The sequence below is a fragment of the Contarinia nasturtii genome, unplaced genomic scaffold (genome assembly GCF_009176525.2).
Source record: "Contarinia nasturtii isolate CC-2019 unplaced genomic scaffold, AAFC_CNas_1.1 Cnas_scaffold_2367, whole genome shotgun sequence".
In the NCBI taxonomy this organism is placed as follows: Eukaryota; Metazoa; Arthropoda; class Insecta; order Diptera; family Cecidomyiidae; genus Contarinia; species Contarinia nasturtii.
In genome coordinates this window covers 762,915-784,280 of record NW_022199689.1, presented here as the reverse complement: position 1 = coordinate 784,280, position 21,366 = coordinate 762,915, and the positions used below count along the sequence as shown (strand labels likewise).

Here is a 21,366-nt window from a genome sequence, read left to right as displayed (position 1 = left end):
AATAAGAGTGCCTGCGACTTCAAATTAGCGCCCGTATACTACACGGGATGCACACAAGGCAAGGCAAAAATCGTGTTCCTAAACTTCTTTATGTTGCATATTTGTGTGCTGTTGTGTGCGTGTGTGTTTATGTAAGATCGATACAATATGCATTGAATTCAAATACATTGCCCAAAATGTTTATACATGTGTATGTATTTGTTTATAAACAATGACTTTCATATTTACATATAAAATATGAAGCCTTAATGAAGAGTATGTCTATGATCTCGCGTTCACATACTTAATTTTTAAATTCATTTTAATTTTTAAATATATTATTCTTGAGTTTGAAGCGAGAAATTCTGATAAAGCAATGAATGTTGAATGTTTTAAGCTAAAAAAAACTGTTGACGATTTAATGGTTAATATGTTCAAAGATATATTTCAAATTAAAGAAAAAAGTACATTATTTTCCATTAAATTTTATTTTGCTCGTTTTTTCTGTATTACAATGGACGTTTGTGTGCTGTGTGTGTGAATTTCGTTCAAATTAAAAACTTAATATGATTTATTATCTTCATTGGATTTGCGTAAGTTTGAAAAGACGCAATGAGCGAACTGTGCAGTATGTGCACATGATGGACCCGACGATTCCAAATTGCTTGAATTAAAACCTTTCGATTCGCACGATTTTACAGCTGAATTGACATCAATGTTGCGATTGCCGTGTTGTTTAACAATACCTTTCACTATTTCCATATCCAGTTCACCATTTTTAATCTGCCCAAAGCAAAACGAATTATTCGTTAATGATATGGTTGTTTTGATTTTTGACATAGTAATTGAATGAAACTTACCATCGGTTCAGAGACACAGCAAACGAATTTTTGCTCTTTTCCTGATAAGATTGCATCCTGAGATAGAAAAAACCTTATTACTATATTAAACATCCAAGCAAAAAAAAATTCAAATGAAAATGGTCTTACAGGCGATTTGTTTCTGAAAGATTTGGCATCGGTTTCAGGTAAACCGGATTTTTCCAAACATTCTTCGTAGAATTGTTTTTGTTCTTTACTCTATAATATTTTTAAAAAAATTCGAAAAGAATATTAAATTATAGTAAAAACACGATCAAACATATAAATAAATCCTACCATTTTTGAATCGTTCGAAGGAGCGGCAAAGGTGCTGGCTGCAATAAGAGCAATGAATAAAATCGTCTTCATTTTATTTAAATAGCTTGAATAATTTTGCTGATTAAGAAGGTTTGAATGCTTTCAATCTAATTGACTCAAGTGATAATTTTGGCAACTGATACATAGGCTTTTATACAAAATAATTGGTTAAAATTGTTTGCTTATCTCTCGAAAAAAATAACAATTTCTCTTGAATGAGAACTAATGATTTAATAAAATTGATATGTACATTTGTACATAGCCATGTGTAACAGAGGTGCAGAAATATTCCAAGAAATGAAATGACATATTTTATTGTTAAAACATATGTTACTACTATATGGCCTATTATATTTTTTTTCGTGCATTTTTTCGCAAATATATTTTTCAGTTGTTTTTTTTTTTTCGACAAGGCCGAATTTGAATCATCGTCACGAATTCATAATGACATCATTGGGCTTCACCAGATGAAGGGAATAAATAGCTCTCTCTCTCTCTCTCTATCTCTCTTTCCATTAATGAAGCATATCTTGTATTTCTGTGTATAAGGCTTGTTGTTCCTTTCTAACATTTTTTTTGACCGATGCCATAATTTGAAGTTGTAAAAATTTCGAACTATGTTATGACATCGACCATCAAATTCCCAGAGAGGATCAGAATTGGACAAAAACTATTGGATATTTTTTTAAGCCTGAGTCATGTTGTTTACTTGAATGCTATTCACATATGTTCAATGAGTATCAAAATAAACATCGAATTCAAATATATTGCAAAGAAGGTAAACATCCAATTCAAAATAAATAAATTGCTTTTATTTCCTTTCATCTAATAAAGAAGAATGTCATATTATGACGACATTGATGTCATTATACATTCGTTACGTTGATCGGTCCATGAAATAACTCGCCATCAGAAATATAGAAGCAAGTGATAAAACAATTGTAAAGAAAAATTCCACGGAAGACAATTTTAACCAATTATTTTGTATAAAAGCCCATGTATCAGTTGCCAAAATTATCAGTTGATTCAATTAGAAAACATGCTTTCTATCGTCGCCTATGGTCCGATCATTATGTCGTTGTACAAGGGACTCTTCTCTGACTATAACTGATTACGACCATAGACATAAAACTATACGTCAGATAAGTTAGCTATTATCACCATTACGCATTTGTCGTTTGTATCGTTCGGTCGATCCACTTACATTGTGCGCATTGCTTTTGTTGTTTAAATTCACGCATTTGGTCTTTCTAATTACATAATGTACATTGTACATTCTTCATCAGAAGAAAGGTGTCAATCAAACGCAATTTGGGCATATACTTTTTAGCATGTTTTATTAAGCATCGTTTCAATGACTATCGGTATTGATTATACACAAAACAATCTCAAATCAACGCAGGGCATAATTTGTAATTCAGCATATCAATTAAACACTCTTATAAATAAAAAAATGTTCGTCATAATTGTAAGAAAAAATATTTCATGCGTTATCTACCATCACTTACAATGGCAAATAATGTAAAAAACTGCATGATGGCGCCATCTCTATGTGCTCATGAAAATTAGAACAAAAAGTTTGTGTAGAATGTTAATTGTTTGAAGTTTGAATACGGAATCATTTGTTGTGACGTCTGTCATTTTACGCTCGATAAAGATATACCGTGTAAATTGAACAAAAACCGATTTATTATTTGTATTTAGTGAATTTGTGATGGAAAATAAATTGAAATTACTTTGCACAGTTTGTGTCATCGAAATTAACTGCGAGGACGTTGCATATCACATGGTTTTTCTTCACACAAAATCAGTTGACATTTTTGACTTTTTCGCACCAAAAAAAAAAAATGTTTTAATTGCCTGTGGTGCTCGTTTGGATCGCGAGTTCAATGCCAAGCACATAGAGATGTCGCTCGGAACGTGAAGCTCAAAAAAAATATACAGGTGATATAGAAAGCAAGTGATGGTAGTGCGTTATGCTATTTCCACTACTATCCATGATCTACCAGCCACCTGCACCTCTTCGCCAAGCAAAAAGGTTTTTTCCATCGCCAGTTTACAAGGTAATTCGTCCGTTCCTATTCTGACATTACAAGCCGCCCGATCGATCCATTCCCATCTTTCTAGAGATGTCTGCTCTCCTATCTTCATGAAACCCTGAGAATACCTGCCCAATCTGATTACCAAGCCCCTATCATCAAAATTCTCGTACTTCAGCACAACACAGACCTGAGCCGTATCAGTGGAGTGAACGTCTTCGTCATCCCAAACTTCCTCATAGGCAGTGTTAATTCCTGTATCAGGGTTCATCATATAGCCTTTTTCTATGGTAGTTCCATCCAGCTGAGTGAACATATCTCCTTCGTCGGTGACATTTTCTGTCGTACTGGTTCGTGAATCAATCCAGTGAACCCATCGAGAGCGAGACACTTGTTTTCCCTCAATGTCGCAGGTAGTAGTGCTGGATGATGTTCCTGCTATCGCCCAGTCCAACCTAGAGAGACTGAGAGGAAGGCTTCCACCTAAAGTTTGAAATTAGTAGATTTTAAGTTCAAAGGAGATTTCTAGGGATTTTCACGTTCAAAAATCCATTGATATTCGGTATTTTTCTGGATTTATTCACGCATATCCATAGTTTATGCCAATTCATAAAAATTCTTGAATTCGAAATATTTTTGCGAATCCAAAAAAAAAAATGCAGACTCTTTAAATATCCATAAAATTCACGATTTTTTCGAAGTGAGAAGTACCCCAATCAATTTATGTGGTTTTACCTTCGATGCTACCGTTTTCATCCTTCAAAATACGTAAATCGACGAACCTTCTCTGTGGAGAAGTCAACACAATCGTGGAAGTTGGCTCATTCATCACACCCGGAAGCCAGCGAATTGATTTGCGAATTGAAATGAAACCGGACATTTTAGAAGATTCCCAAATTTATATTTAGAGTTTTATGTTATCTGTCCAAAATATTTTGTTGTTCTACAGTTAATCGAAAAGCACAGCGTGATAAATAACGCTAAAAAGTATATAGGCAAATTAAAATTTGACATAAATCAAAGAATGAGATCAATACTATTGTATTTTTTTATGAATTGAATCCAAATCAAAACATTATTAACATCACAAAATGTTAAACAAATAATTCAACAATAGCTAAAATGATATAAAAATCGGAACAGGACAAAAACAAAGTGTGTTACTATGAAGGTATCATAAGTGACTGAAACTTGAATTATTTTTTAACAGATAGAGTAGATGAGATACTGATTGTACTTGATATTCTTTGGAATCATCTGTGTTATCAGCAATATTCTTATCAGCCTGTGTGGAAAAAAACGACTGATTGGCTGACTGACTATGACATATTTCTATGAAATTCAATCACTTATATTCAACTATAAGTCAAGATGACGCTCAAATCTACGCTCCTGATTAAGTGAACTTGAATTCCACATTTTGGACAAATGTTATTTTTCTTTTCCGAACACACCTAGTGTGTAAGGTAAAGTATTGGAATCGGTCGAAAAATTAACACCCATCAAAAATGTGTTTTCTGGGTGTTTTTGGGGCCACGGAACACGAAACTAGCGCTTTTTCGATGTCCGAATGTATGAGCGTGGTACCCTGTGCGCAAAAATTTGTTAACACGATAACTTTCAAACAAGAAAAGTAATTCAAAATCTGACTTCACAGGATGGTTGGGGGTGCCGAGGAATAGAAACCATTAGATTTTGAGCGACTTTCGACACACTTTTCATACAAAAATGTCAAAAAATTGGATTTTTGTATGGAAGCCATATGGCATATGCCTGTATGATATCGTAATGAGCTGAAACTTTGCACAGGTTATTTTGATCACACAAAAATACCATTCCGAGAGTTTGTAGACATTTCAATGCATAACAAAACAAAATTTTGGATTTTTCGCTCAAAAACGAAATTTTGTATTGAAATTTCTTCAAACTTTCAGAATGTTAACTTCTTGTGAAAAAAATAACCTCTGCAAATTTTCACATGATTACGATATCATATAGGCATGGCTACGATACAAAAATTCCCATTTTTAGTAGTTTTTGTATGAAAAGTGCTTCGAAAATTATTTGTATCGTAAAACTAATATCAGATTCAGTTTTCTCGTGAATTCTCTGAGTAAAAGATTTGTAATAAATGCATGTTGTGGATCACAGATACGGATGTAAGACATTTTATTTATAATGAAAAATGACTCCGTGAAAATGTCGATTATAATGTATTTATCAAAAATAAAAAGACTTTTTAATCGTTAAAATGTAGTAATAATATTAAGCGTAAAATATATTTTCGATACCATTCTTCAACTTATTTATTCAGTGCGATCTGTGCAAAATTTGTGAAAAAAACAAACTTAACGTGCTACGCAGAGAATATCAATAAGATACCGCATTGATGTACGCAATGTATAGCGGTTCGGCTAGAACCCATATTGTTGACGCGGAAGTATGGATTACATCATCGAAGCACGAACGCTGGAAATATTACGTAGTCGCAGCTATTTATAGAAGAATACAAAAAAGTTCTACTTTTGTTCTTAGAAGATTTTAATTAAACCCTTTAATTAAACTCTTAGTTGACTCTTTTTAGATTTAAAATGGATACAATCTAGTAAATGAATAATGCTGCCCAAAAATAAAAGCGAATAAATAAAAGACAGGAAAAAGTATAATAATACTGATTTTGTTGACCGTTATTGGAATGTTTTGCATTGTATGCCAATACGCACAGTCAAATTTTATACTCACACAGTATTACAATAGATTTATACTTGTATTATTATAGTCATAGTGAACGATTAAACGGACACAGTATAAACATCACACTGCGATTTATACTGTGTCCGTCTAATCATCGATATACTAATACAAGTATAAATCTACTGTTTACTATGTGAGTATAAAATTTGACTATTTTATACTAAAGCCACTGAAAGTGCGTATTAGCATACAACGCAAAGCATTCCAATGAAACGCCGGATTGAATGCGTAGTATAGTATAATACATACAAAAATCACTATGCCGTTGATAGTATTGGTGGTTACTTGACAGTTCACAACCTCTGTATGAGAATATCGCTATTTTTATTCTCTGTGAGAAACAAGCAGTTTTACTCTTGTTTTTTTGAGTTTCACGCCAGTGTTCCCAAATTTTCATTTTTTATATCGGCGTTGTTATATAAAATTCTAGTGTGTCTTATTTTTTTAGATCGAAATAGACGTGATCTGGCGAAACTCAAGTTCTAAAAACATACGAAAGAAAGCTGACTACTGAACTTTTCTACTCTATTAACTGAGCGATTTCATCAAGCAAAAATTAAATAGTAATATCTAGCGACGATGGGGAAGGAATTGTATAAGTACAGGCGAGAGTTGAGTATTGGTATGGGCATAGTACTCATGTGTGTTTATGCTTGTCTTGCCATTTCTTACATACTTAAGAGCAACGACCCAATGAAGTATTTGGTTATTACTCTGCTTCGTAAGTTTGTCAAAATATAGAAAAACTATTTTCCTGTAAAAGTAAAATTTCGCAAATAATGTTTAATTATTTTCAATTTCAGTAATTAATTGTATATTGTTGGGCTTATCGATTCCCGCTATATTGAAGGTACATTAATTTTGATCAAACAAACATTGAGTAGTGAAATTAATTCTTTTACTTTTAATTTTTGAATAGGATGTACTTTGGTTTTTATGGATAGAGATGATATGGCTTTTTCCGGTTCAAATAGGTCTCATTTCTTATACCCTTGTCTCTTATAAATTTTGGATTGAAATTTACGGTAATTTTAATTCTCATTTTTTTTTCAAATTAGTTTAATTGTATTTTCATATATCTTTTGCAGTGGCTCCCATAATGATTTGCTTTACGGCACATTCAATTTTCATCTCACACATAATATGCACATGTGTAATAGATAAAAATAGATACAAATATGACCCAGATAGTGTCAGAGCATACCCAGAACATCTGAGCCAAAACGTGCATCTTGAAGCCAGGTTGGCTTCGTATGTACCACCGTCACCCTACCCGGGTGATGGAAGCAATTCGAATAAATTGGCAACCATGGATCAAGATGGCAAAAACAAATCGTTTTATACACCACCGGCACCATCGGCACCATCAGCACCATATGACACAACACCATTGCAACCTCATACCACCAACAATATACACGAAAGTTCAAGTGGTTTAAATGACGCTACGATGTATGTTCCCGATTAAATAAATTTGGATTCCACATTTCGACCAATTTACCAATTTTATTTTAATAATAAAAAAATACCTCAGTGAAAATGTCGATTAATTAATGTCAGTTAAATTAATATATTTATCGAAAATAAATAGATTTTTCAAACGTTAAAATGTAGCAATAATAGTAATTTAATATCAAAACCAAATTCTAAAACTTAATCCAAAATTTTCTTTTTAATCACATTATCAAAATGAAATGTTTTTGAATGCAAATATTGTGCGATGGTCTTTCCATTTCTCTCTCTATCTCCTCCTTCTTCTTGTTTGTTCTGTTGTCTTAATGTGTGAGCATTTGTTTTCCAATCAGCAAAGTGAAGAGAAAAAATATTATAAAAGTCAACTAAAAACCAAACGAAAATTGAAAGATTACACTAATAAGTACAAAACACTTCTTTGGAGTACTGATGTAATATGTCCATTTCATCTATTTTATTTATTACATGTATTTTATAAAGAATAATATAAAAAAACTGATTTGAACATCTATAAATGGTATTTATTTTCAAGCTTTATTTGGATCAAAGTGGAAATATAAAAGTCCAGCAAATTGGCAAGAGGTCTGAATGGCCTTATTTCAATTGATTTTAAATCATCGGCAAGGCCTTGAATATTGGCTTTGCTCGCTTGAATCGATTTTGCGAAAACACAATGAATCTGGGAAAAAATCAAATATCAAAGTAGACTCGATATTAAAATAATTATCAGTGTAATACATATAAATGGAGCGGTTTCTTCACACGATGTCCCAAGATTGGTTGAAATAAGTTGTTCATTTGATTCGCATGAACTTATAATTGAAGGAATATCTCTTCAATTACTTTTTCAACTTTTTCTACAATCAGTCGTCCATTTTCAATCTGTTTAGAATAGAAACATTCAATTTACTCACATTTTTACTTTTCCGCACACACCTAGTGTGTAAGGTAAAGTATTGGAATCGGTCGAAACACCCACCAAAAATGTGTTTTCTGGGTGTTTTTGGGGCCAGAGAACACGAATCAAGCGTTTTTTCGATGTCCGAATGTATGTGCGTACCCTGTACCCTATACGCTGTACCCTGTACCCTGTACGCGAAAATTTGTTAACACGATAATTTTCAAACAAAAAAGTAATTCAAAATCTGAGTTCACAGGATGATTGGGGGTGCCGAGGAATAGAAACCATTAAATGTTGAGCGACTTTGGTTGATAGAGTGATAGAGTGATAGAGTGAAGTGTCATGTCTGGTGTGATGCCCATGGCCATCCATGGGAAAAATTCAATTTTCTTCCAAAAGTCGTATTTGATCTATTTGATGTATACTTAAACATTCAAAAATATGTATTGGGGGTTTTTTGGCACGAGAAAACCGAATATAACATTAGTTTCGCGATACAAATATATTTTTTCATACAAAAATTTCAAAAAAATTCGATTTTTGTATGGAAGCAAAATTTTGGATTTTTCGCTTCAAAACGAAATTTTGTATGGGAAGTACCCCTAATATGCATTGAAATTTCTTAAAACTTTCAGAATGTTAGCTTTTTGTGAAAAAAATGACCTCTGCAAATTTTCACATTATTACGATATCATATAGGTATGGCTTCCATACAAAAATTCACATTTTTAGTAGCTTTTGTATAAAAAGTGTGTCAAAAATTATTTGTATCGCAAAACTAATGTCAGATTTATTTTTCTCTTGAATTCAAATTTAAGTAAAATATATGTAATAAATGCATGTTGTGGATCACAGTGCGGAAAAGTCCATCTTACGGATGTAGTTAAGACATTTTATTTTAAAATGATATTCAACTATTGACACTTACCATCGGAGTGGAGACGCAGCATATAAAGTATTCTTCTTGAGTTGACAAAAACACGTCCTGAAGAAAGAAAAAATCATATTGTTAAGAAGCAATAGAAAATCTATTTGAATTTATGAATCGTTCGCAATCTTACCGTATCTTTGTTTCCAAGACACTTTATATCATTTTTATTTAGAGGCCTGTCTCAAACATCGGTTGAACAATCTTGATTGTTGTCGAATGCCTAGAAGTGAAGTGATAAAACAGCTGAATAGTACAAATGCAATAGTTGTCTTCATTTTTGCAACAAAAAAAAGTTTGATTAGTGAACGTTTGAATGCTATCAATCTAATCGGATTAACTGATGATCTTAATAATCTATCATCGGTCTTTTATACAAAAAATCAATTCAAATTTACTGCAAAAAAAATAAATTCATCTAATGTTATCTTGTCAATATAGGAAGCATTTGTATCCAATTATACAGGTGTAAATGATGTTCTTGGAAGAGAAAAGGAAAGTTTAACCAAAGAATACAGACTGTTACCAACTCATAAAGACGTCACATAAGCATAACGTCATAACATGAAATTTAAAGTTCCGAAGAAATGCTATCGAAAAAATGATGAGCAAAGTAAAAATTCTATATTTGAGTTTGGTGTTTATTTTCTCTGCAACGTGAGTTTTAACAGGTATTTAATTATTTGAAGTTCTGAGAATTAAGATATATTTGCACAATGTGTTAAATTAGTATAGAAACGTTCACTTTTTTTGAACAGATTTAAAACCAAATGTTGATATCAAAATGTAAACAAAAATACGAATTCAAACTTTCTGCTAAGCATATTCAATCTGTAACAATTTATAACAATTAACCAAAAATCCAAAAGTACATTTAAAAAAACTGTTGCATGTATTCCAAATTTAATGAATGCAATGCAATCATAAAATAACTGCGTCAACAAATACACAAAGTAACACTTTTCGATCTGTATTATGCAATTGGTATTATGCGATGAAATAATAACAGCAACAACAACAAAAAACTATCATACAGAATTTGAATCAATCAAATGAAGAACTGGTTTTGTTCGATCATGATCACTTATTACAGATGCAGAAGATAAACGTGCACAACAATCGACCAATTAAAGTTTATTACAGTAAATTGTACACTCTGATTTAATTCATCATTAGTATGAAATATGTTGCCATAAATTATTTGGCAACAGTAGCATTAATCTTGCAAAATGGTTTTTTTTACGATATGACTGATCGTTGAAGAAGTGCCATAAAAGTCAGTTGAAAATTCAATTGAAGTTTAGTCGAGCCAAACACCAAAGTAGCCATTCGGCTGCTTAGAGAGGCTTTTATGATATTTCAAAAATGATTGGATATTCTACTGCTTATATGTATCTACATTAGGGTGTTTCCCATATCTGTAAATAGAAAAATGGTATTTATTAATTTAAAGCAGACAATATATTGTATTAACTGGTCAACTGAGCTGACAGTACGTTAGCCAGCTAAATGGGCTAAAATAATAAAAGTTATTGTTATAATGATGAATCACTTCTATTGTTTTAATAAAAGTAATTGATCATTATAACAATAACTTTTATTGTTTTAGCCCATTTAGCTGGCTAACGTACTGTCAGCTCAGTTGACCAGTTAGTACAATGTATTGTATGATTTAAAGTAGGCAAATTCTATGTTAGTTAATGGCATTTATACAACGAAGCGATTGATGTTAGCACTTCCCGAAGCAAAAAACTGTTTTCAAAATCTAATGATACTTACAATCGAAAAACGCTCTGTTTGTACTCCCGCACAGCCATCTCAACCAAATGGGAAATGACTTTTTTTGTGCATAACTAACCCACATATTCGGGATAGCAGTTACGTAACGAATGTTACTTATGATTTATTTTATTTTATTGTATGGTATTGTGATGATTAGTTGGCTGCTATTCGAACTCGGGCTCGGATATGTCCACGTCGTTATCGTCGTCGAAGACGGCGGCATCGGCGTTGATTTGATTCCAATATCGGTTGATTGCAGCAGGTATTGGAAGTCCAAGCAATGTCCATAGTCCTGATTAATCGAAAAAATGAATCTTTTTTTGCGATCATTCAATCACATTGTGTATCAATATCCTTACCTTTCAGTAGAATGTTCTTAGCAGCCACGACGTCACGATGCCAAGTCACGGTGCATTCGAGGTCTACTTGCCATTTTTTGTAGTAAGGTTTTACTCTTGACATTAGCTCCTCTTCTATTTCAAATGCTCCGTTCAATGTGCGTTGTAACTGTCGATATGTAGATGTATCTGTCTTGCCAAACTTAGACACAATTTTGGTTGGCAGCAGTGTTATGGCGTTGGGTATGCACCGACACATCTTGAATTTGGCCGATTTGGGTTGGTTTTGGAATCGGCACATACATCTTGCGTCTGTTTGAGATGTTCCCCATTCGTCCACCGGCACGACAACAATGTATGGTCGCTTCTTATATGCCTGCATCAGTTTGCGTACACCCGGACACCGCACGTGTTTTTTAATTCTTATCGGGCAATCAGGTGGTACTTCGCCATCAGCACCATGGAATAACAGAGTCGGTTCCTTATTGGTGATCTTGTTCACAAATCCGTCGATAACTTTGTTGCTCCCAATGTATTTGTCCAAGGCGAGTCTAGTGTACTTTGCAGTCGAGTAAGCTTCGATTCCATGTTTGGTCATCTTAACTCGATGTTTAATATAGCTCAGCCACTGTGAACCTTTTGGTGATGGCATCATTGCGTACAGCTCACGATTCTCTCGATCTTGTCTTTCTTTCTCGATAAAATTTTTCGTGAATCGCTTCGCTTTTGCGTTTCGTACGTTTTGATGTGTCTCCCAATGGAACTGCTTACTCTTTTTAACAAAGTTGATCTGCGAATAAATCGAAAAAAAAAAAAACAAAAATAATTAGTGAACTTAAACACAATGTGCATCATTGTATTTTAGTATACTACACATACTTCTTTGCAAGTATCAATTTCATGTATTGTTGTGGTATTCCAGTTCCGCATGCCTGAATCTGTACCTCCCAATCTTTTGAATTTGCCCGCCTTCAACATGTCAGTGATGTCCAATCGACTGGTGCCCGATTGTGTGTTGCTGGTCTCCTTCTTTTTGGTGGAATACTGCAGAGACACAGCAATTCCATCGCTGTTTATCGAAAAGTCAAATTTCTTTTTGCGGCGCACAAACCACCGAATTTTACGCATGTAAAAATACTGATTCCATATGTAATCTTTATTCTCGTTGAAAACCTTTTGTGAAATATTTTTGTCACTTGGTTTTCCGTCTTCAGTTAACTGTTTCGGAATCAATTTTTGAGAAGACAAGATCTGATACATACTCGAACAGTCGATTTTGAAATGCGTACGCCGAAAATCACACATCGGAACTACCACCAAATTGCGAATGCACGGTAGATATTCCAAATCGTCGATCATTTGTTTTCGTTTGATGATCCACTGTCGTTTCTTACCCTTCGGTCTTCTGCGCTTTCTCTTTTTGCGTTTCTTCGGTGGCTCTTGATGTGCTCGCAGCAAATTAAATTCTTCTATCTCGCGTTGCATAGATAGATACATCGGCACAGCTTTGAACCAATTTTTTGAATTAGTCGTGAGATCATGTAGGTCGATTTCCGGGAACACATTCAATTTATTGACGATGTCATACAAAACTCCGCACCGATAAAGTTTATTTGGGTCACTAGCTGGCACTTTGATGACCTTTTTCAATGAAAAAAAGGGAATTAGATTAAAGTCATTTTTAAAAAAAATTTGTCAACGAGTCAAAAAAAAAAAACCATTGTAAGCTTAAACAATATGAACCATTGAAAACTCAGTTCTTTTCATGATTTGAATAAACATTTTCAACATACCTTTTCCTTGAGAATGAGTTTCACCACACAGTCGATGTCATTTGGCAGGTATTTCTCTTCAATGGCTTCATTTGTGTTCATCTGAAACACTTTCATCTTCAGATATTGAGTTATGTGTTTATCAGCATGTGTTTGCGAATTGGTGACATTGTTGTCTATGTATTGATTGCATAGATGTTTGAGGCCATTACCGAAATCTTTGTTGTTGGGCCAATCAAAGCGATGGACCTCATCAAGACCTTCCACAATTGCCTTGAATTCTGGATCGATTGGTGGAATTTCTTTTGCTGGTCCACGGGGTTTCCGTTTAGTCTTTGATGGTAGCTCTGGCTCCGGCTTTGGCTCTGGCTCTGGCTTTGGCTTCGGCTTTGGTGTTTTTTTCGGCTTCGGCTTCGGTAGTAAATTAATTTACAATTGTAAATTACAATGGAATGAAAAAAGAGAAAAAAATCAGTTAGAATGGATGCGAAAATAAAATGAATTTTGGATTGAAATCAATATATTAATTAAAATAGAACTGTAAAATCCATGTTATCCATAGTTGATTTTAGTGTATAATTACATTTGTTGGGTTGTGCTTTGCTAGCACTTGACTGAAGCATGTGTTGATCTTTTCTTCCCCGCTATTGGCAAAGAAGCTGAAATCACCATTGTTGATGCCTACGTTCATATGCCTTTTGCACCTCTAATAAGAACAGCAACGAACCCAAATTGCAAATCATTGTAGCCTGTAGACTTAGATCAGTTATTTTGCCGATCAGTTCCTGCTGGTATGGCGGCCGAATTATTGATTTCAGTGCACATTTGATCGTCGTTATCTCATCTTTCTTTTCTCCCTCAGCTGGTAGAGACGGCTTGTAACGATTTGCCATTTTTCTATTGAAAAAAACACACACATTTGATTTAGTTTAAAAACGAATACTATTGGATTGGCGATATTTAGACATTTTCATTGATCCATATCGATATTTTTTACTAAATGATTTTTCATATTAATGATACCTGGCTGAGACACAAAAATATCGAATATACATATTTATGAATGAATAAATCTCCTGCACAAATATGCACACACGCACACACATGTTTTAAATTCAATTTTTTCGAGCGACAACAGAACAAGAATCTATCTCCTTTTTTGGTACACACACAAAATGATGCAGCACACAAAAATGACAAAAATCTTCGGATTGATAACAATGGCAGTGATTTAGAGAAGAAAACAATGTAACGCATACTATCGAGTATTCAGATTCAATTTGAGCCCAAACAATAACTGTTTCTCTTCTCTGAACAATGGAACCAATTCAAAATGGGTATCACCGCTTGAAATGAATTTCACCACCTCACGCAACAGAATTATGTACTGCAGAATAATTGTGAAATTCATTACTTTTTTCATGAAATGATACTATATGTTCAACGTTAAATGATTATTAGACTACTTAAATATATTTCACGTTATAGATGGCTTATATTACGTGCTATGAAATAAAAATCAATTTCACAATAAGAACAAGAGGAATAACTGCACGTAAGCACGTAATTCAAGTTTTGATTTTTCATTAAAAATAATATTTTTTATTGATGAATTAACCAATATTTTTCACGGTAATAAAATGATTAAGTGTACTCACACTGGTGACTTGAATTCAACAATTTGTCAATCGATTGATCAAGTGTGGAAAGTTCGGATCAAATCGATACAAAATGCACGTATATCGAAAATAATGTGTTCTCGGTATGAATGAAGCGGCGTTTATGACATTTCGAAAACCAATGAAATGATCGTCAAATGTCATAAGGCTCGGTTCACATCAATAATACTAATTCAATATTAAGACCTTAGACAATTTTTGCTCTAAAGAGTTTTTTGCTTCGGGAAGTGTCAATATCAATCGGTGCTTTACATTAATGGTACGAATTAAAACAGAATTTTATGCTCTTTAAATTGAAAAATACCATTTTTTTAATTATAGATATGGGAAACACTCTAATCTACATATATTGTGATATAGACTAATGCATTACGCCTCATTCCAATCATTTCACATAATTTCTCTCAAAAAAAGCTCAATTTAAATGATTTTTGCTATAAAATCAAGAAAGAATTCCAAGTTATAGATTACGAATATTTGTGATCAATTGCGATGATGACTAAAGAAAACAATTCAATTAAAAGAACACTAAATTTGAATACAATGATATTTTTATTAGTAATCGTTCAAAGAGAAAAAAACCCGATAATTTTCATTGTAGATTTTCATTGAATTATCATTGAGAAATGCCATAGAAATCGTAATTGGATCATTCGTACAAAGATTTCTAGAACTAGAATTATAAAACAAAAATTATGGAGTTGAAAATCTCGATTTTTTCTCTCTCTAAGCTCAAAGATGATCTTGTGTTCATTGAAACTGTTTGCACAACATTTTTTTTGTGTTTTCATTTTCCAATGAAAGTAAAAGCAATTCGCAATCGTAGTTGATAAAAGATCAGAATCGTAATTATCGTTGGCAAAAAGTCGCATATATATATCGTGTATAATTAATTTCTCCGTTTGAAATCGAGCCATATAAATATAAAAATCATTGTGTTCGATGCGATCTAAACAAATATGGTATGATCGTCAATGCGGTTTTGCGAACTTTAGCGCGATGTTACGTGTTAATGATTGGCTTGTCGGGTGCGTAAAATGCAAAAAAAAAAAAATGACGTTTAAAAATTGTTTTTTTTTTTTTTCTGTTGGATTGATTTGTTTATGTACGAGGTTTTTGTGTATTTGTGATTGATGTGGCGCGAACGGACGGTGATTTATTTGTGCAACTTTTGAATTTTGTAGCGTTACACTCGTTGCAAATTTGCACAGTTGCATTGACCTTCTTGCCACTAATTGTATTGTGAAATGTGCATTTTTAAGGTTTACAACTTTACCGCGAATTCGTTTGGCTGTGGTTGAATTCAAACGGTCGGCACGCGACCGTTCTGAAATGCGACACAATTGTCTCTTCGGTAGCGTATATGCGCACAAACATTATTATGCTGTAACGTTGTTTTTCCAATTGTTCTTTGGTCATTCGATATGAATGAAGCGAGTAAATAATGGTAATTACCTGTTGAGCTTCATGCATTTAAAAATAACAAAATGATATGAGAATACTGTACTGAACCAGAGCGGACTGCCTTGTATTATTGTACAAAACGAATATTCAGTAACGGCAGTGGAAGAGAGACACTCATTTTCAAGTTCTAACAGATTAAACAACCATAAACATTGTACGATGTAAACATCATTTCGAATCGAACGTTTTTTTCTTTGCCTCAACCACGACACTCACACATTGGCTGAAAGAGAGAGAGAGATCAGATAACTATAGTAATTAATTTAATAATAATTTAAAACTATCGACTATTTGTCGTTATGTCGAAATAGATAAACAGAAACATTTCAGCGTGTGATCCGTCAAATGATCGATCGATCAAGTGAAACTTGTTTGCGAACGGGAGCGTTGCATACATTCGATCAACTGTTGTTGTTTTTTAGCTTCATATTTGCTACCACGCAATCATTACGATTCAGTTTTTGCGCATACTCCAAGCGATGAGAATGAATTATTCGTATACAATTTAAATTTCTCACATTCGCTTTGTTTTTCGTCGAATGTTTGTGCAACGAATTAATTCAACTTCTTTTCGCCGGAAATTGTTTTTTAAACCACATTTTTTCACCCCATTTATTTGATTATTTAAAAAAAATTAAACGATGATTTGGACGACGACAATTTTTGTTTTAGCTATACATCTTCAAAGTGAGTGTTAATAGCGAGAAACGCTCGAAGGAGAAATATGGTGTTTGTTCACGTACAAGAAATAGTTTCTCAATTCATAAAAGCATTATGATAAATTTGAAATGTTCCGTGGAAATTATTTTTCGTTAAAAAAATATACTGGTGTGCACAAATATCAAATTCTTCATTTAAAGGAAAATATGATCGAAAGAAGCAAAAAAAAAGTGCGAGATACAACAAGCCCAATTTTTATGGCTTCAAAAACCATTGTCTCCACTCAACTAGAACGACATCTATTTAAACAGACATTAAATGTCATTTAGTGTTTGAGTTTTGTATTTGATGTGTGTTAATGTGTACTTTTTTGTTTCTCTCTCCCTATCTCTATTTATTTATGAAATTCCGATGGCTTTGAAACGCAGTCGCATACTCTCGAGAATATATATTGCGATTAAAATCGAACGCACCAGCAATCAAAGGTTCTGTAGTTACATTTACAGCCGATTTACTTGAGATGAATGGAACGCTTGCAACTGTGGGCGATACAACGTTAAAATGGGTTTGTGCTTTAATTTAAAATTATTCGATTTTAATTATACAGAAACATTCAAAAATGTCACACGCATAACATTTATTCTTCCGATATTAATATAGGAATGGTTAATTGACGATCATAAAAAACAGGTAATTCGTTTAGTAAATAATAACCTTCATGTCAAACACGCACACGCACACGCACACGCACACGCACACGCACACGCACACATTCAATCGAATGACAAAATTTCAACGTTTATTTTGTCCTTATTGAAGGAATTCCGATCGACAGTGCCACATGTTGAATGGACCTATCACTTTCCGAGGCATTCCAATAAAAATTTAAATAAAACATACAAATTAGAAGTAACTGTTAGTTATTGGTATTTATTTTTTAATTATATAATGGCTACCGCTAAATTGGAGGTCAATGTTACATGTAAGTTGTTGTTTATTTTCAATTATTACGAAGGATGTAAATAAGTCAAAATTGATCGATTCATTTTAGCTATGTTAAACGGTGACCTGAAATTGGTACAAGATGGAAACCAAATCAAATCTATGAATATTTCAACCGAAACTTTGCTCGATCAAAGGCTTGACATTCGGCACGAAGATATGCATAGTTTGGAAAATGCCACAAATATTGTTGTGCATTGGTTTGTCGATTGTCATTATGTGCGCCAAACAAATGAATTTAAAACTCAGCAAATATTCACTGAACCAAATCGAACGCATCGCATTGAAGCTCTGGTCGAAGCAACTTTTAAACCGATTCCATCAATAACAGTTCCAAAGCTCACGTCAAAGCTCATTTCAAATTGGCGATCACAGCACAAAGCTGATCTACCATATGTTTGTGGCAATAAGTCCCAAACCGTACCGGACGGGGAGAACATCTACGGACATTTTGAAACAAATATCACAGTTTTTGGTATATACTAACTCTCTTCAACATATAAATCATTCATAAAAACGAAAAAAATTTAATTTTTCAAACACAGATGCAATATCGAATTTGATTGTTAACGGTTCAGCCTGGATTGATGATGGTGACGATTATAATCTCAATATTTTCTGCTCTGGTTCACCGAATTTCGAATACTGTATTCAACAAATTGACGGGCCATACATTTTGGAAGGCAACGAAACGTGCGACGAATGGATTACAATCGATGAATGTCAACAAAAACATAAATTGCCACAGAGCGTGGTGAATGTTAAATCGTTCACCGTCCTAGTTATCATTCGCAATGCCGTCTCAATTCAACGAAAAATATTCGTTGTGAATATAAAACAGCCTGTCTTAATTGTGGCCGCTGTGGTTGGCGCTATCGTTTTCACACTATGCATTATTGCGGCTGTTGTATGTTGTTTGGTGCGGTGCATTCACAAAAAAAGAAGGTGAGATAATTTCAATTGAAAAGAAAACACCACGAAATTTTTTGTTACATTACATTTATGATCAAATTTATTATTGTTACAGTATGAAACGGAAATCAATTCGTTCTGAAGCTGAAACCACACTCATTGGACAAAATTCAATCAAAATATCAGAGACAAAACGGATACCAAATAAAAATCATCTCTAAAATAATGTGAAATTGTAGAATAATAAAGTGACGTGTATACTTCAAAGAATAAAAATCTTTAATAGAAAAGGCACTCTTTGTACCTGTTTGTAACCAAAAAACAAAAAAACAAATTTATAAATCAAAACAATAAATTAAATTAACCAATTTTTTATGTGACCAATTGTTGTTTACTTTTGTTTACACACTTACATACATTTTCGTTTTGTTTACACATTTGACATAAGATGTGAGTCCCAAATACACTTAGGGGCTAAGTTGGCGAAGCATAGTAAAGTAGGAAAACCCAGCGTTGACGATCTGGGGTTGAACAAAAAGAAATGTGTTAAATTCTTTATCGGTTTCCACACAATCAAATCAAAACAACCTTTTTAAATGTATCACGAGTACATGAACTACTGCCAAATCCTTGTAAATGAATTGGTTTATGCATCGAAAATATAATCATTGGTATGCATTTCTGCAAATTTAACGGAAACAAATACCAATTGCACAGATAGACCTTATTTTGAATGACGTCGAATCTGTTTGTTAGTTCATCACCGAAATAACAATAGATAAAAAGCCACATTAATACCACGTTCAAACAAGCCAATGGTTGAATGGCCGCCAATGATTGTCTCAGCCCATTTATGCACTATTCAAGTTAGAAAAGAATTTAAAAAAACTGACATCATCCAATTGATAATTGATGTTGAGATAGCTTACCAAAAGTAAACTTGAAATGCTAATCGTTGCATAAATAAAATAGCAAGCAATCATTTTCCGAAACATTTTTACAAAAGTTCTTGCAATTCTGAAATATACATTAAATAAATTTATAAAAATTACAAAAACTTGCATCACAAACAGACAATATATTTGAATATTATCATCTGGATATTTCAGCTCATCTGGCTGAAGTCAGGCGCTGAAATGTAGCGACAACAATAGAAGTAATTGTTATAGGTATAAAAATATTATACTATCATAACTATAACAATCACTTCTATTATTTTCACTCCGTATCATTGTTGGACGTCATCTAGATGAGCTGAAATATCCAGATGACAAAATCCAAATATATTATCTGATCACAAATCAAAAAATATACCCCAGTGACGTCGCATGAAATTTGATAGTTTCAAAAAGGCACTTTTTTATTTCTATGTACTGTTTAACGTTAAATCCATGTGCCGCTAGCGAAACCTGTTCATTTAGTTTGTTTAAATTTATTTCGATGTCCGATGTTACCGATGTCACCACCAAACAAAGTCCGGTGAACAGACACAAAACAATGACACACACTTCAGAGCAACTTACGATGCCAATCAATTGAAAAGGTATCACAATAGCATATCCCAATGGTGATTTCCAATTGAACGGCACCCTGAAATTAGTTTAAGAACCATTTAAAATTGAATTGGGCTATCTGATATTCAAAATTTCTCGAAATTTCTGTTCATCAGCAACTTGCTGACTCGAATATTGAAAATACAGTACTCACAAATATGGATAAATTAAATGAAAAGAATCGTTGGAAAAATCAGATCGAATATATTGAACGATTGACCAAAATATAAACTGAAGCACAATGACGGGAACTGATACTCTTAGCATTACGATGTGAATTAATTTTGTTCGTGACTCAATCAACACTTCAGCTTCATCATAAACTGATTGCAGCAATATATTTTTTTGGCCTATTAATATGTACAATTGCACATTTAGACTTCGAGAGAAATATTTTGTAAAAATAGGAATTGAAATTTACGTCTCCTTTTAAAGGTTCCATCCAATTCAACAATTAATTCATTTAATTTGGATTTTTCCCATAACAGTGCTGCGTTCAATGATATGCCTAAAATACCACATGACGTGAAAAAGAATGAATTTACATAGTCTGCAAATGATACCGCCTCGAACAGAAAGAAACCAAATGTTGGAACCGTAAAAATGGCCAGCGATAGAAAAACAAGACCATTCCGAAAAAATGTCGTTTCGTTTTTTGGATACAAAAGACCCAAAAATTTTAGATGAATCTTAACAAATTTTAAAACCATTGTGTACTTTTACTGATTTAAATTGTGAATCCACTATTTTTGACGGAAAAAACTCCTTTTTTAGCTCGTTGAATTTCTTCTGCTGAGCTTTGTAAAGCTTTACACGAACTGAATTTTTGTCCGCGTTTGAACTCGCATTCCCGACGAATTTTTAATTTTATATGAAACAAGGAATGTATACAGTCAATGTGCTGTGCTGTTAAATGGGTTCATTTTTTTAGAATAGATTTCACGAGAATGTG

General features: G+C 33.2%; 6 protein-coding genes across 11 annotated transcripts; 2 read left to right on the top strand and 4 right to left on the bottom strand.

The window, feature by feature from the left end:
- Positions 1-444: 444 nt before the first annotated feature.
- LOC116348325 lies at positions 445-1,267 on the bottom strand. The gene is made up of 4 exons (XM_031779307.1): positions 1,137-1,267; positions 969-1,058; positions 840-896; positions 445-762 (listed from the first exon to the last, which is right to left on the bottom strand). The coding sequence occupies exons 1-4, from the start codon at positions 1,206-1,208 to the stop codon at positions 541-543; spliced, it is 441 nt and encodes a 146-aa protein (XP_031635167.1). The 5' UTR covers positions 1,209-1,267; the 3' UTR covers positions 445-540.
- Positions 1,268-3,018: 1,751 nt separating this feature from the next.
- Positions 3,019-9,656, bottom strand: LOC116348320. Of its 2 annotated transcripts, XM_031779299.1 has the most exons (3): positions 9,386-9,656; positions 9,253-9,309; positions 3,019-3,679 (listed from the first exon to the last, which is right to left on the bottom strand). In XM_031779299.1, the coding sequence occupies exons 2-3, from the start codon at positions 9,272-9,274 to the stop codon at positions 3,132-3,134; spliced, it is 570 nt and encodes a 189-aa protein (XP_031635159.1). In that variant the 5' UTR covers positions 9,275-9,309; positions 9,386-9,656; the 3' UTR covers positions 3,019-3,131. The 2 variants fall into 2 exon arrangements, with proteins under 2 accessions (XP_031635159.1, XP_031635158.1); XM_031779298.1 differs by lacking the exons at positions 9,253-9,309; positions 9,386-9,656 and adding an exon at positions 3,932-4,846.
- On the top strand, positions 6,251-7,559 carry LOC116348322. Its single transcript, XM_031779303.1, has 4 exons — positions 6,251-6,671; positions 6,754-6,800; positions 6,870-6,975; positions 7,039-7,559. Exons 1-4 carry the CDS (start codon positions 6,530-6,532, stop codon positions 7,416-7,418), a joined length of 675 nt encoding a protein of 224 aa, XP_031635163.1. The 5' UTR covers positions 6,251-6,529; the 3' UTR covers positions 7,419-7,559.
- A 1,520-nt stretch (positions 9,657-11,176) lies between the features above and the next one.
- LOC116348284 lies at positions 11,177-15,048 on the bottom strand. 3 transcript variants are annotated; one of them, XM_031779245.1, is made up of 6 exons: positions 14,803-15,048; positions 13,728-14,041; positions 13,166-13,549; positions 12,252-13,013; positions 11,394-12,162; positions 11,177-11,326 (listed from the first exon to the last, which is right to left on the bottom strand). In XM_031779245.1, the coding sequence occupies exons 2-6, from the start codon at positions 13,833-13,835 to the stop codon at positions 11,199-11,201; spliced, it is 2,151 nt and encodes a 716-aa protein (XP_031635105.1). In that variant the 5' UTR covers positions 13,836-14,041; positions 14,803-15,048; the 3' UTR covers positions 11,177-11,198. The 3 variants fall into 3 exon arrangements, with proteins under 3 accessions (XP_031635105.1, XP_031635106.1, XP_031635104.1); XM_031779246.1 differs by having other exon boundaries at positions 13,166-13,531; XM_031779244.1 differs by having other exon boundaries at positions 13,166-13,555; positions 14,805-15,048.
- Positions 15,049-16,236: 1,188 nt separating this feature from the next.
- On the top strand, positions 16,237-19,241 carry LOC116348301. 3 transcript variants are annotated; one of them, XM_031779275.1, is made up of 7 exons: positions 16,237-16,270; positions 17,376-17,512; positions 17,608-17,637; positions 17,767-17,929; positions 17,999-18,424; positions 18,495-18,894; positions 18,977-19,241. In XM_031779275.1, exons 1-7 carry the CDS (start codon positions 16,252-16,254, stop codon positions 19,080-19,082), a joined length of 1,281 nt encoding a protein of 426 aa, XP_031635135.1. In that variant the 5' UTR covers positions 16,237-16,251; the 3' UTR covers positions 19,083-19,241. The 3 variants fall into 3 exon arrangements, with proteins under 3 accessions (XP_031635135.1, XP_031635136.1, XP_031635134.1); XM_031779276.1 differs by lacking the exon at positions 16,237-16,270 and adding an exon at positions 16,398-16,541; XM_031779274.1 differs by lacking the exon at positions 16,237-16,270 and adding an exon at positions 16,719-16,974.
- Positions 19,242-19,328: 87 nt separating this feature from the next.
- LOC116348225 (odorant receptor 94a-like) lies at positions 19,329-20,337 on the bottom strand. The gene is made up of 4 exons (XM_031779135.1): positions 20,176-20,337; positions 19,791-19,878; positions 19,450-19,719; positions 19,329-19,382 (listed from the first exon to the last, which is right to left on the bottom strand). The coding sequence occupies exons 2-4, from the start codon at positions 19,854-19,856 to the stop codon at positions 19,329-19,331; spliced, it is 390 nt and encodes a 129-aa protein (XP_031634995.1). The 5' UTR covers positions 19,857-19,878; positions 20,176-20,337.
- Between the last annotated feature and the right edge of the window lie 1,029 nt (positions 20,338-21,366).